The sequence below is a fragment of the Rhagoletis pomonella genome, unplaced genomic scaffold (assembly GCF_013731165.1).
Source record: "Rhagoletis pomonella isolate Grant_MI unplaced genomic scaffold, Rhpom_1.0 Rhpom_scaffold_02121, whole genome shotgun sequence".
NCBI classification, from domain to species: Eukaryota; Metazoa; Arthropoda; class Insecta; order Diptera; family Tephritidae; genus Rhagoletis; species Rhagoletis pomonella.
The window spans coordinates 1-13550 of NW_023460675.1; the positions used below are offsets into that span (position 1 = coordinate 1).

General features: G+C 32.9%; 1 protein-coding gene across 1 annotated transcript; it reads left to right on the forward strand.

Annotated features, from left to right (window-relative positions):
* Positions 1 to 6: 6 nt before the first annotated feature.
* LOC118753123 lies at positions 7 to 9332 on the forward strand. Its single transcript, XM_036487985.1, has 4 exons — positions 7 to 401; positions 5615 to 5817; positions 6011 to 6163; positions 7079 to 9332. Exons 1-4 carry the CDS (start codon positions 173 to 175, stop codon positions 7211 to 7213), a joined length of 720 nt encoding a protein of 239 aa, XP_036343878.1. The 5' UTR covers positions 7 to 172; the 3' UTR covers positions 7214 to 9332.
* The last annotated feature ends 4218 nt before the right edge of the window (positions 9333 to 13550 follow it).

Here is a 13550-nt window from a genome sequence, read left to right on the forward strand (position 1 = left end):
CACACAAACAACCGAAACGAAGAACACACGCGATCACAGCACCAATACAATTGGCACCTCTAGCGCTGTGCATTCAGCTAGTTCCAGCACCAGTAGCACCGCCAATTCAACGCCCAACACCTCACGGCCGAATTCGAAGCAAAGCGGCATACGCAAACCGCTAGTCACTGCAATGGGCACGCTGAGCTCAGCCTTGGCCTCGAAACTGCCCGTCTCACATTCGGACTTGTCAATTTCCGCGCATCATGCGCATGCAACGGCGAAGGAGGACGCACACTTGCTGGCCACCATACGAGGCATGCGCGTCGATTTGGCGATCAAGGACAAGGCAATGCAGCGACTAACGCGTGAATTAGAAGAGTGTAAGAAGACGATAAAGAAACTGCAACGTGAGAAAGATGGTGAGCATTTAATTTTACATATTTTTATAAATGTACATACATATGTACGCATTTACACACATATACGTACAAGCGTACAGAAATCATACATCATCGAAAATACTGAAATTTTCCATTATTTGCCGTATTCAATTATTTAATGTTTCGGCAACGCACGTCGTGCATATATACATAAATTCCCCTTGGTTTGTGATAGGCAGATCTATTTGCGGCGTTGATATATGGACTTTCTCTGCTCAATCGTAGACACGTACATAAAAATGACGCATTAAGCACGGTTATCGTGTTGTAAACTCTACCGCCATCCAACGCTTGTGCAACACGGCTGGGAGACATTTTCACAGCGCAGTGCGGGTGTACGCTATTCAATCACTTAGGCGCTTATTACTGGCGCAAGCAATGCGCTCAGTTGGCATAAGTAGCGCACTTGTTTCGTTTTTGTTTAATCATCTATCCATTAGCGCACCTTTACCACGTGTCTCACATTCAAAATGTGTTTTCGTCGTCGTCGATGTCACCGCTGGCGGCAACGATGTGGCTGTGCAGCGCTTGTGTTAAAAAAAAACGCTGTATTATGTCAGCGACCGTGACGCTTCGAACAAGACAACGCAGCGCGCAATATTGATCATCTCTATTTGGATTTGACTATTGTTAATAGCCTCTGTGAAGTGTGCGTTGTTTTGTTTTTGTTTCTTTTTTTGTGCGCACCAATTACTGGCGCTACAACGATGGCAAGGGTTTTTTGAAAGCGAAAGTAGCAAACATGGTTTTTTAGAGTTTCTTTGACAATATACATAACTTTATTTTGGTTTCTGTAAATTTATTGCCGGCTTATTTTGGACAAGATTTTTAATTACATATGTACATATGTATTTCGATATTTTTCAAGCTGTTCCTATTTAAAATTCAAAAGTTGACTATGTATTTGATATTGATCGCGCTATCTGTTATGTAATAACTCAATTTAATAGTTTGATATCAGCCAAAATTATACATTAATTCAAATTAACGCATTGTTATGTCGTTAGTAAGGAAAGAAATGGAATTCGCAAATTACATACTTACATGCATACAAATGTATGTACATACCTTCATGCACATGTACACATGTCGAAAAGTTGTGAAAACTGTGGGGTCAAAGACTGCTACGAGCATGCTAGGAAGTAGAAAAAGGGCTTTTTTAATTTTCTTACGAAACAGGTCGACGATAACTGACTATGCACGCGTTGTTTTGCGCCTGGTTTCAAGTAAAACAAGTTGGGTCGATAAAAAAGCAGCTAACTATCTTCTTAGTTTAAAAAATTACTTCGAGAGGATTTTGATGTCCATCATAATTGCACCCTAAAAACAGTCAAACATGAGATTTCTTCATACCCTTTTTATTTAATTACTTTCAAAGTGTGTTCACCTAAATTTCCTTCTTTGACAAGTGAATTCAATTATCTACCGTAATCTCAATTTTACAGGGCAATGCTGGCTAAGATAGTTACATGTCTTTTGTAAGATAATTGAAGGAGAGTAGGCAATATAGTTTGAAAGAGGTTGATTATACTATACCACGAAAGTCTTACAAAAAAAGCTCCCTTGCCAACTTTCACAGTGAAAAGCTCTTTTGTCAAAAAATACTTCAGCATGAATTTTTCTTTTTTTAAAATTTCTTTTAAATTTTAGTTTCTATTATTTAAAAAGAAAAATACAAGAAAATGACTTTTTATTTTCTGTCAATTTCCATATAAAATTCGATAAATTAAAATCATTTTTCACTTAAATTGCTTTCGTAAAATTAGTTGTTAGAGTGACTCAAACAAATGAGGAGACGAAGAAAATTTCTTACAGCCATTTTCTTCAAGTATTTCGCTAAACTTTGAATGCACCTTTTTGCGCGCTTAAAGGACAGCAAAACTCCAAATGAATCAGAAGTACTCGGTCTTTACTAAAAGATTTCGTATTATTTTGGCTTTTATTGGATATTCGTTGCTTCTTTTGGACTAAGAAAATTTGCCTTTGATTGAATATAAACGGGGGAAAAATAAAACAAATACCTAAAAAATAAAAAATAACAAATACCGATATATTTTTGATTTCATTTTTATTTTAGAAACTTATTTTATGACGTTTTTTGTTTTTTTTTCTTAATAAATTTTTGCTTTTTAATTTAATTTTCTTTTAATATTTGAATTTTACTGTTTTAAAAAGAAAAATATATTTTTTAAATTTAATTTGATTATTAAAAACATTTAATTTTTTATTTAGTTTTCTTTTATTTTGGTGAATTATTAAATTAAATGACTTTTTTTTTAATATTTTATTTAATTTTCTTTAAATTTTATTGTTCGAGGAACTTATTTTATTCTTTTAATTTGTTTTATTTTTGGCTTTTAATTTTTAAATGTTTAGATTTTAGTGGTTTAGGAAGAAAACAATTTTTTTATGACACTTAATTTTTACATTTTTTTATTTATGTTCTCTTTTTTTAATGAATTTTTTTTCTTTTTTAAGTTAATTATTTTTTTTAATTTTTAGCTTTTATTGCTTTAAAAAGAAAAAATGTAGGATTTCTTTTTATTTAATTTAAATTTTGGAAAAGTTATGCCAAAAAAAAAGAAACAGAATAGTCCCAAGACCTCCTCGTTAGCGGATCTTTCAATTAGTCTTTCGAAAGGCAGAAAAGAGCTTTCATAATAGTTGCCAGAATTGACAATTGTCTTACGAAAATTTTTGTTTTTCGAAATACTATGATGAGTTTATTTGCCAGAAGTACTCTCTTAGTTAACATAAAAAATACTTTTTTAACGATCTATCAACCGAAAGAAACCAATTTTCGATCGCAGTCATAAATCGGTTGGCAGGAAATTTTCCATATACATACATATTTATATTTTTTTTTTTTTTTTCAGTACCACTATACTTCCTCGGAGTTCGTTACGTGACCTTTTTGTACAAAAGTTTGATAAAAACATTACTTCTGTTGGTTTTTCATCACTTCTCATTCTCTTATGAGAATAAGTATATAAAATTTTAAAAATAGTCATATGCCTAATGATTATATTCTCTAAATAGAGAACTACTTATACTGTTACCATTATTTGCGTTGAATTTGTATGCTGCAAAAGCAGGTATATTACGGGGTCTGATTTTTGAATTGTGCCGCTTTTGAAGAGAGTGTGCGTTTTATTGCGTCGTAAAATGTAGTTTCTGTGATTTTCGAATACCTAACCGAAAGTCGGAATTGATTTGATTGTAAAAAAGCATTTATGTATGTCTTTAAGGAGCTTTTACTTTATCGAGGTGTTTTTTTATGTTCTTCAGTTCGCATAATAGCTTAGAATAAAGTTTCAGTTGTACCTGTACTCGAAAATTTTGGATTTAATATGTAGCTCATTTAAAAAAAAAAAAAAAACCTTTTTTAATTCCAAGCTGACATTGTGAACGCACACTTATTCCCTGACTTATTTTATTATGGAACTTAAGGGCGCTAAATTGCTAAGAACTCTGAACAAATTTGAAAGTGTATTGATTTTTAATAAAAAAGCGCCTGGGCCACACTGGAGAAGTGAAACTTACGTTACATACATATGTATTTTGTCTCATAACCAATATACATATCGTTGTTTAAAGTACAAAACCGCGTATCAACAAAATGCAAAACCGCATATGTGAGGTTGCATAAATTATTTTCTAAGGAGTAAAAACACTCATATTTTAAAATGGATCTCTTTTTTATAAAACTATCGCATTTCTTGGTAGTATATTTCAGGACGAATGGATAAGGATTGAGCCAAGAGCTTGTGTGAGCAAATCCAGTTTTTGGCAGCAAATGTCTGTTACGAGGTTTTGCAGAATGACGATACGGGTTTTGTACTTTAAACGACGATATATATGTATGTACATACGTAAGTACATACATACATACATCTGCTTTTGTTGAAGGTTATATTTTTTGTCTTTTTTCTATCTAGATCCCTACCTCTATCTACCCCTGTTCGTTCTAATTACATTAACGTTATTCTGTTTTCCTTTATCTTCATTTTTATCTTTATACTCTATCGATAACAAAATCGATAGTAACATCTATCAAAACATCGGTAACAAAACCTATAAAAATATCGTTTACAAAACCGATAACAAATAATATCGATAAAATATCGGTTAAAATATCGATAACAAAATCGATAAAAATATCAATAACAAATTCGATAAAAACATCGATAAAAATATCGGTAACAAAATCGATAAAAAATATCGGTAACAAAATTTATATAAATATCGAGAAAAAAATGGATAAATAATCGATAACAAAATCGTTAAAATTATCGACAACAAAATTTATAAAAATATAGATAGAAAAATCGATAAAATAATCGATCCAAAATGTATAAAAATATCGATAACAAAATCGTTAAAATTATCGATAACAAATTCTATAAAAATATCGATAGCAAAATTGATAGCAATATCGAAAAATATTTCGATAACCAAATCGGTAACAAAACTGATAAAAATATCGATTGTCATATCGATAACATCCGAGAACCCCGAAAATGTCTAAAATCCGGAAATAGTTCCCAGATTAAGTCTCTGTGTCTCTATCTACATGCTTTGCTCCATAATTACCTTTATTTCAATCTTTCTTCCTCTATCTTCATCTTTAATTTTATCGGTATCCTCATCGTCATCTTTTTCTTTATAATTATCTTTGTTTTTACTTTTATGTTTATAATTTTCTTCATCTACGTACATACATATTTCCCTTCATCTTTGCCCTTTTATAAGTAAAGTGTTTAGATTCACCTTGATCTTCATTTTTGCCTTTATCGTTACACATCTTTGTTTTTATTTTTATTTTTACCTTTGCCTTTATCCTTTTCTTTATCTATGTATGTACGTACTCAACTTTACTTTCATTCTTGTATTGGTGTTTTTCTAAGTATTATTCTTTAACCTTTTATTAGCAAGTTTTTTGTTAAATTAATACCATGTGCATACACTCAAGAAACACTTGTTTCAGCCCCAACCATTGCCGTATGCAATTTCCGTTGAATTTGCCGATATTCCCAACCAAACAACCGGCGCTAAAGAAGTTTCACTTCAAAACTGATGAAAATATAGAGCTCATATTATTTAAACATATGTATATACGTACATATATAAATGCATACTAATACACAATACTTAACACTTTTTCTTACACTTCTCTTCATATACATTTGTAGCACTTAAATCGGATAAGTCGCAGTGGAACAGCTATACTTGCCTAGGCATGTCACGACGCAGCTACGACTCACAGCATTATAGCCAAGCGCATAGCGAACAAATGCCAGCCACCACGGAGAGTCAAGCGCTGCGGGAAGCGCAAAATAAGCTTAAGCTACTTGAATCGGACTATAAAGTGCTACATGATAAGCGTTTAAGCGATGTAAGTACAGCATAAGCGTGATATATGTTACATAAATATGTACATACATACATACATATGTATGTACATGCGAGTGATCTACAACGATTTTATACAAATTTACTATTTAGACCTTAATAACAATTTTTGAACGTATCTACATATTTACATACATATGTATTTTCCTCATTTTCTTGTCACTTTAATTATATAGTTGAAAACTCTGCAAAGTGCCCATGAACGTGAGTTGGCCTCGTGTCATGAAACGGTGCGTGTCTTGCAGCAGCGCCTAAATGAACGCGACGAAGCGTTTGCCACACAAAAGCGCCGCAAATTACCAGTCGACTACTATGCGTTGAAAGCTAAGGTGAGTGGGACGAATACTAGTAGTGGTGGTGGTGGTGGTATAGTCGATAATGATAGAAACAACCACAATCAAATGCATACGGGATTTGAAGAAGAGATTGAAAGCTGCCGTAGCAGCAACTCTGGCCCCTTTGCGGTAAAGAAGAAAAAGAAGTTGACCAAAAGACGATCTGCATGTGCGCATGTCTGAATGCAACAAAGAGCATAGAAATCAAATCACAAAAAAACAAAAACGTCCTATGAAATGCAACAATTTGCCAAAAGTCATCATACAATGAAAAATGAATCAGACAAATGCGAACAAGTGTTATGTGTACATAACTGCCAACTACAATGTACTTAAAAATTAATTGATCAGTTTTTGTTGGCGTTTATATGATTTTTGTTGCTTTTTAATTGCCATATAATTTTTTCTTAACACTTTACTGGTACTTTTTTAACTGCCGCTTATGATTGTTATATATGTATGTTCATAGGTATATATGTATGTGCTTTTGCATTTTTTATGGCTTTTAAAGCGGTACTTTTATGTTTGCTTTGCCATTTATGCAGTTTCCATCCACTTTAATTCAGTTGTTAACTATTTATTTGCCGTACGCATTTTTTCGCTTGTATCTTCATTTATCGTTTAATTTATAAGCATAGCTAATTACTTTTACGTAATCATAATTTCTTCTGCTGCGCTTCTTTCTACGAAGCTCGATTCATCCCCGGCACGTAATATCAATGCGCCATTGCTCTGTCATATAAATGCGTATTACGAAATAATTTTTTTTCTGGTTAAATGCATCAATGGCTATTATAGTTGTCATTTTATGGTGGAAATTTAATTTGCTCACATATAACAGGAATTTTGTGGGTTAATTGTATCTTAATAATGGTTTGTTTACAATTGTTTTTTCTTACATAAACACAGGTCTCTTCGTTAGAGCGACGCCATTCAGAGCGCGAGGAACGTTTGCGGATGCTGGTAGATGCGCTGAGCAAAGGACGTCTAACTGGCGCCATTGAAGATCTGCTTGGTGACAACAATAACCAACGTAGTACCTAAAAGCGCGCTTGAATGAAAATCACGGTACAAAAGAGGAAATAAAATTGTAATCATCATTCAGCTTCGTTGTGGCTTCGAGCTGATCTCCCAACAAAAGCACCCTTTATATGTACATATGTATGATGATAACATTGCTAACATAGCCAGCTGCTAATAAAGTAAAAGCACAAACGCGCAGTATTAAATACCATTGCCCGCCCACATACAGAGTTGCGCGCCCCCACACAACGCCCATTTCCAAAGTACAACTTTTAGTTTAAGTTGTAATATTTTAAAAACTAATTTAAGTCTTTGACTGGTTTTATGCCCCTTGGCGCTTTTTTTTAATTAAACTTGTTTTAATATATTGAAAAGCGCAGCAATAAGGTTCCATCCAATTGCATAAGAATATATAACGAATAAAAAGAAATAAAGTTAAAGCTCAAACGACAAGAATTTTAAATTATAAATTTAATTTAAGTAGATAAGAGTTGTGAACAGAAATTGCAAATTGTCCAAGAAATTATTTTGCAAAATAAACATCAATTAAAAATTGTCCATAAAGCGCTTGAAAGCAAAACCAAATTTGACTGAATTTATACACATTCCAAAATGTGTTTAGAGTGAAGAATCAGAATCCCATATTAAGTAGGGTACGACGGATTTTAATTACTTAGATGTATGTACATGTGTACTAGATAAGATGTGTGTGTAAGTAGTTATAAAATGAAGAAATGTACAATATTTGGATAACGTGTGAGAAATTTATTAATTAACATCACAATCTTTCGATAAGGCATTACGAAATTTGCACTAAACCTGTTTTCTTGCTAGAGATATGCTTATCATATTAAAAACACGTCAAGAATGTTTTTAAACAAGCTGACATTTTCTCAATGTTTTAACTTTTACGTTTGTATCTAAACACCAAAGCATGCCCAGTCAATGAAATCCCCTGAGCGGGACATTGCAGACAAATTTCTGCAAGTACACATCAACGATGGGTCTGAGAGCACACGTTCACCCGACTAATAGAGTCTGATCGTTGTTTTGTACCAAGTCCGCAGCTGTTGCAGTTATTTCGCACTGGCGTATAGTCATATCAAACACTATTGTCCCTGATAATCGCTTAATGCGACCTCTAAAAAAGCAAATCTTTGGACAATAAAAGATAGTCTAGCAGAAAGCAAAAAGGCCAAATTACGGTCTGTAGCAGGTTAAATGTTGTAACTACCCAGACTAGACCCTGACGTAACAGCCCGTTTCCTGTGCCTATCGTTAGTTGAAAATTTCAACTTGGGATAAGGGACGACGATTTAAGTACATACTATCTGACTCTAGACAGGGTTAAGTATCCGCTAAAACAAACACAAGAAAAGGCCGCCGCCTAAGAAACGAGATATTAATTTGATCTCTCTGGCTTTGAATAAAAATTGTTGGGTCCAGGCCAGTTTCGATTTCATTAGAAATATCCTTTATTTGGTTGGCAATATTGTAATACGCCAGCACACTAACATGTTTGTCTAAAAGTGTTCATAATACATCGAACTTGCGAGCGCTGGTAAAAACTCTCCTTTCAATTGCCGCGAATCCAGCAGGTGATATATTTTGGCAACAAACAATATAGAAGAAAATAACATTATAAACAATAGAATTTTGACTTAAAATTTTTTATCTCGCTATGTTTAATTCAGTAGCTATATTCATAAATTAGCGCTAATCGCTGACCCACTGTTTTTCAAAAAACTATTGTACATATATATTTAAATTATTGAGATATTTGTTTTTATTGCTATGAAATTTTTTATCAACCAAAAACTAAAAAGAAATCAGCTACTTTAAAAAGTATGCAGCACAAATATAAATTACTCGTATATAGAATAAATGAAATTAATCAAAGGAGAAATATACTTGCCAATAAATAAGCAGTAAGCGAATGCCAAAATATGCGATTTCAAAACCGTCAGTTTCCTTCCACAAACAGTTCATATGTATGTATGATTATTATGTAGAATTAATACCTAAAATGATATTAAGGAAATACTCGTACATACCATATAAATAGTTGCGTGTTATTTTTACGGTAGTGCATAACAATGCTAAAATGAATGAATTGATACCAAAAATAAAAAATAAAAAACGAGAAAGTGCAACCTAACCATAAAATTCCCCCGTACTTGATTAGCAAAGTGCAGATAACAAATAAAATTGAAATAAAAAATAACTAATCATTAATTAGAGTTCGTCAATTCCTGCATACTTACACGCTGACCTTTAACTAGAATCTGTTCTTAATGAAAATCTGTAATTAATGAATTGCATACATTTCTTACAAGTGGTAGTTGTCACTAATGAATGAAGTCTATGCATTCATGTTAGTGTTAAAGACACAACATTCATGCAAATACCGCATAATTAATGAATGCAAGTTGGTCGGCATTGTTTGTCAGTTTTTAAAAGGAATACTCCAATCAACCAAAATAATTCTATAAGTATCACTCATAAATAGTCTTTTCCAGTTGTAATCTTAACAAAAATAAATTGTGTGCAACCCAACATGCAGATAAGTATTTATATAAAAAACCTACCTATGTAAGTTTATTTATGGTTTCAATTAACTCACCTTATTACTAATATTTAAGAAAAGACTTCCCTAAATATTTTTTTGCTTAATTTCGTTAAACGTATTTTCTTTTTTAATTATGGTAAAAAAAAAAAATTATGGAATTGGAAACGTATGTACATAGTACAGTTGTTCACAAAATAATGGGGGTGCGATAATTTTACCAGTTTTGAGTATTTTTCTTTTGTCTGTTTAAGGTTTATTAATTTTTGGAAAAAGTATAGCTCATTATCTATCCTACAGCATATAAATTCAAATTTCAAACTTTATGTGAAGAACTATGAAAATTCAACAAATTTTCGTCTCGCATTTTCTGTCATACAAAGGATGCTAGACAAGTTTTTTAAATGGAAGAAAATGCCTAGCATCGTCAACAGAAAAATTTGCGAAGTATTTTTTAGCTATATGTACCTATTAAACATACCGCACTCCTAATATTTTGTGTGCAATTAATGTCTAAAGACATTCCGGTTTTATAAGTCTCACTTCTTTCACAGTATTTTAGAGGTGAATCAAAATTAGTAAATTTCTTAGCACCATAATTTAATTGTGTTCTGTAGTGCTTTGAAATATTATATTGTGTAAAATATTCGAAAAGAATTTTGTAAGTTGTATTAAAATAATGCTGTGTATTTACAATACGAATAATATTACAATAAATAAATAAGTTCAAAAAGTTTAAGAAAAAATAAAATATTCTAGTTATTTGAAGTAAGGCGGATGAAGATACCTGTTCATACGACAGGCGATATACACACACATCTAACCAAATTACTGTTACTTTAGCAACACTTTCCAAAAACTCTATTTCGAGAATTTTTGTGCTGTTACAGGAAACAAAAACAACAACAACAACATACTACTAGTTCGTGTTCGGCTAAAAGTTATTCCGCCTCATTATCGTATTCAGGAGTGTCGAATGCAATTCGTTTTTCGAGAGTCGAATCGTATCGAAAATTTTATGTCATTGCCTAAAATCTCCGCTCGACTAGTATATTAAAACCAAGGAATGAAACCGATTCAAAATAACGTTCCGGTTTGGGTTTCGGTTTTGCCAAGTGTTTCGGTTTCGGTTTCGTTCTTCAAAATTTATTTCGGTTTTGGTTTCGGTTTCGTTCCGGTTTCGGTTTTTCACAGAAATTTTGTTGATATTATTTAAATCACAATGTCTTAAACGTTGAGGAAAGAAAATCGAAAATTACAGTTCACTGATAATATCAACACTAGGTTCTTTCCCTAACAATCCGGACCGGATTTGGTAATTAGAGAATAAGAGAAACATTTTCTTTCAAAAATAGAACAAAGTTCAGAAGTACGGAAATGCAAAAACCCACATTTCGTGCCCACAAGTCGAGAAACAGCTGATTCACGTTGTTCTTGATTTTGTCACTTATACAATGTTCTGACCGACATTGGAAACATGTTTTCGTTGCTAAAACTGGTTTTCGACCTAAAACTTGTGTTTTCGTCCATATAAAATCTGTTAAACGAAAACCAGTTTTCGCTGAATTGGAAATTGAATTTTGGTTTCACAAATTTGATTTTAAGTACATAAGCTTAGTATCCAGCTCTTAAGAAAACGGTCAAGAAAAAATTGTCATTTGGGGTGTTCACAGTTCGTTCCAAATTGTGTCTGAAAATGTAGACGTCTACATTTTGAGACATTTTTAGCATCAAACTGTGAGCACCCCTTTCTAGCAGTCGTCGCAAAATCGTCTCAAAACTTTGCTGGTGTTGCCAGACATTTCTTCCTTGCGTGCATTTCTTATATGTCGCCTTTCGATTTTGTTTCTGAAAAATTGTAATTATTTAACTTAATTACCAATTCGTAATATTTGTTATTTCTTTTCCTTGATTTGTTTCTTTTCATCAGAAATTGCGCTCAAATTAAATGCAAATACAGAAAACGTGCCCAATAAATAAAAAAAATGTGATTAGTATTGCCATAATGCAACCCTGCTGCGAGGTTGCAAAATGTAGACGCTTAAAAAACATACCTTTGAGTGTGACAAATTGTAGACGGCGTCGTTTTCCAATTTTGTATGGGAAACAACAACACCACAGATTTTACGGTTAGAAAACGTCTTAAAATGTAGACGTCTACATTTTGAGACACTATTTGGAACGAACTGTGAACACCCCAATTATTTCGCGTGTGTGTCCAAGGTGTTTTGACATTTTTTATACCTCACAGCCTGTTGCCTCACTCTTTCCTCAAGAAATAATGGAACGGGCATATATTTCTGTTGCAAACCTGGGTTGCCTTGTGCTCTTTTTTCACAAAAAACTTTAGAAAACCGTAGTAGAAAGCGCACTAAATTTCTGAAGAACTGCGTACTGCCTTAAGGAAATTTGACTCAAGAAAATTTCTTAGCCATTTCTTGTACGTCATTTTATATGGAGTTTTTGCTTTTCTTAAGAGCTGGATACTAAGCTTTAGATTGAAAATACATCAACAGGCCATTCACTTTTCCTTAAAAGCACCAAGTAAATGCAGGCAACATGTGAACACAATACAGCTGATATGCACTTTGACACTTTATCCATTTTTACTCGGAGAAAATTTCGGGTTGTTTCGGGCAGGAAGAAGAATACACTTACGATCGAATACGCTCGAATTTTCGCTCTCTATTACCCATTTTGTTGAGTAGAGGCATGATTTCTGGGCTATTTTGGGCACACGCGGGATCTCGCATTGCGTACGGGAAAGAAACTACTTAAATATAATTAATCGATTATCGATTCACAACAACAAAGTCATCAGCAGATTTTTGCGAAAAGTTACCTTGCCATACTTATTTACTACTTAACAAGAATTTTAGCAAAATGTTGCTGATTTTGGTTAAATAAATCATTTATTTCAAAGAAATTTTTATTTATTATTTTTGTAAATTTCTGGAAACCGATTGAAACCTGTGATTGAAATGGTTTCGGTATCGTTCCTTTTCAGGTCAAGATAACGGTTTCGGTTTCGGTTTTGAAAAACGAAACGGTTTTAAACGGTTACGGTTTCGGTTTGGGTTTCGGTTTCATTCCTTGATTAAAACGGAAAAACTTGGCAGCACTGCAGAGTTTTACTTATTTCAGCACGACAGTATACAATGGCAATGTTGTCGGGTGGTACAATTTACCTTAATTTACGTCTTACGCAATGAGGCTGATTAAATATTGCTGTTCGGGAGCTCTCTTTGAGTTGAATGGTCTACGTACATTTAATTGTTTTGGTGCATTTTTGTGTGCAATCGACTGTCGCTTTCGACTCTGGTTTTATTTAACTTCATATTTTTAAAGGCAAGTTTTACTAATTTGTTAATAAAAAGTAACATATTAAACTATTTTAGACTAGAGGATAATTATCTTGATATACAAGCAACCTAATCACCAAGAAGGTGTGAATTAGAGATGGTATTCTATCGGAATCCGCAATAAAATTTAATTTTTCACAAAATCCCGATTTTCAGCACCTTGCCAAACATATCTCATCATAAGTTTTCGAAAACGAATTACAAAAAATTGTTGACTCACAAAAAAGATGAAGTCTCTACGATGAGCAAAATCCGAGATACATTAACGATTTGAAGAAGTACATGACTAGTCAGAATCACGAAAGAATCCAAAGTTTGACAGATCGTATCTCCGAAGAGAAACAAATTCCTCGAACATGTGTTAACTTATTTCATATATAGAACCCTTAAAAAAATTTGAACCGAATCGGAGATACGACATAATTTTTTT

Bases quoted from the DNA above. Each gene is read 5' to 3' on its own strand.
- LOC118753123 (XM_036487985.1), top strand. From the start codon at position 173: ATGGGCACGCTGAGCTCAGCCTTGGCCTCGAAACTGCCCGTCTCACAT. The intron at 402-5,614 runs GTGAGCATTTAA...ATACATTTGTAG, and splicing joins ACTGCAACGTGAGAAAGATG to CACTTAAATCGGATAAGTCG. The intron at 5,818-6,010 runs GTAAGTACAGCA...TTAATTATATAG, and splicing joins ATGATAAGCGTTTAAGCGAT to TTGAAAACTCTGCAAAGTGC.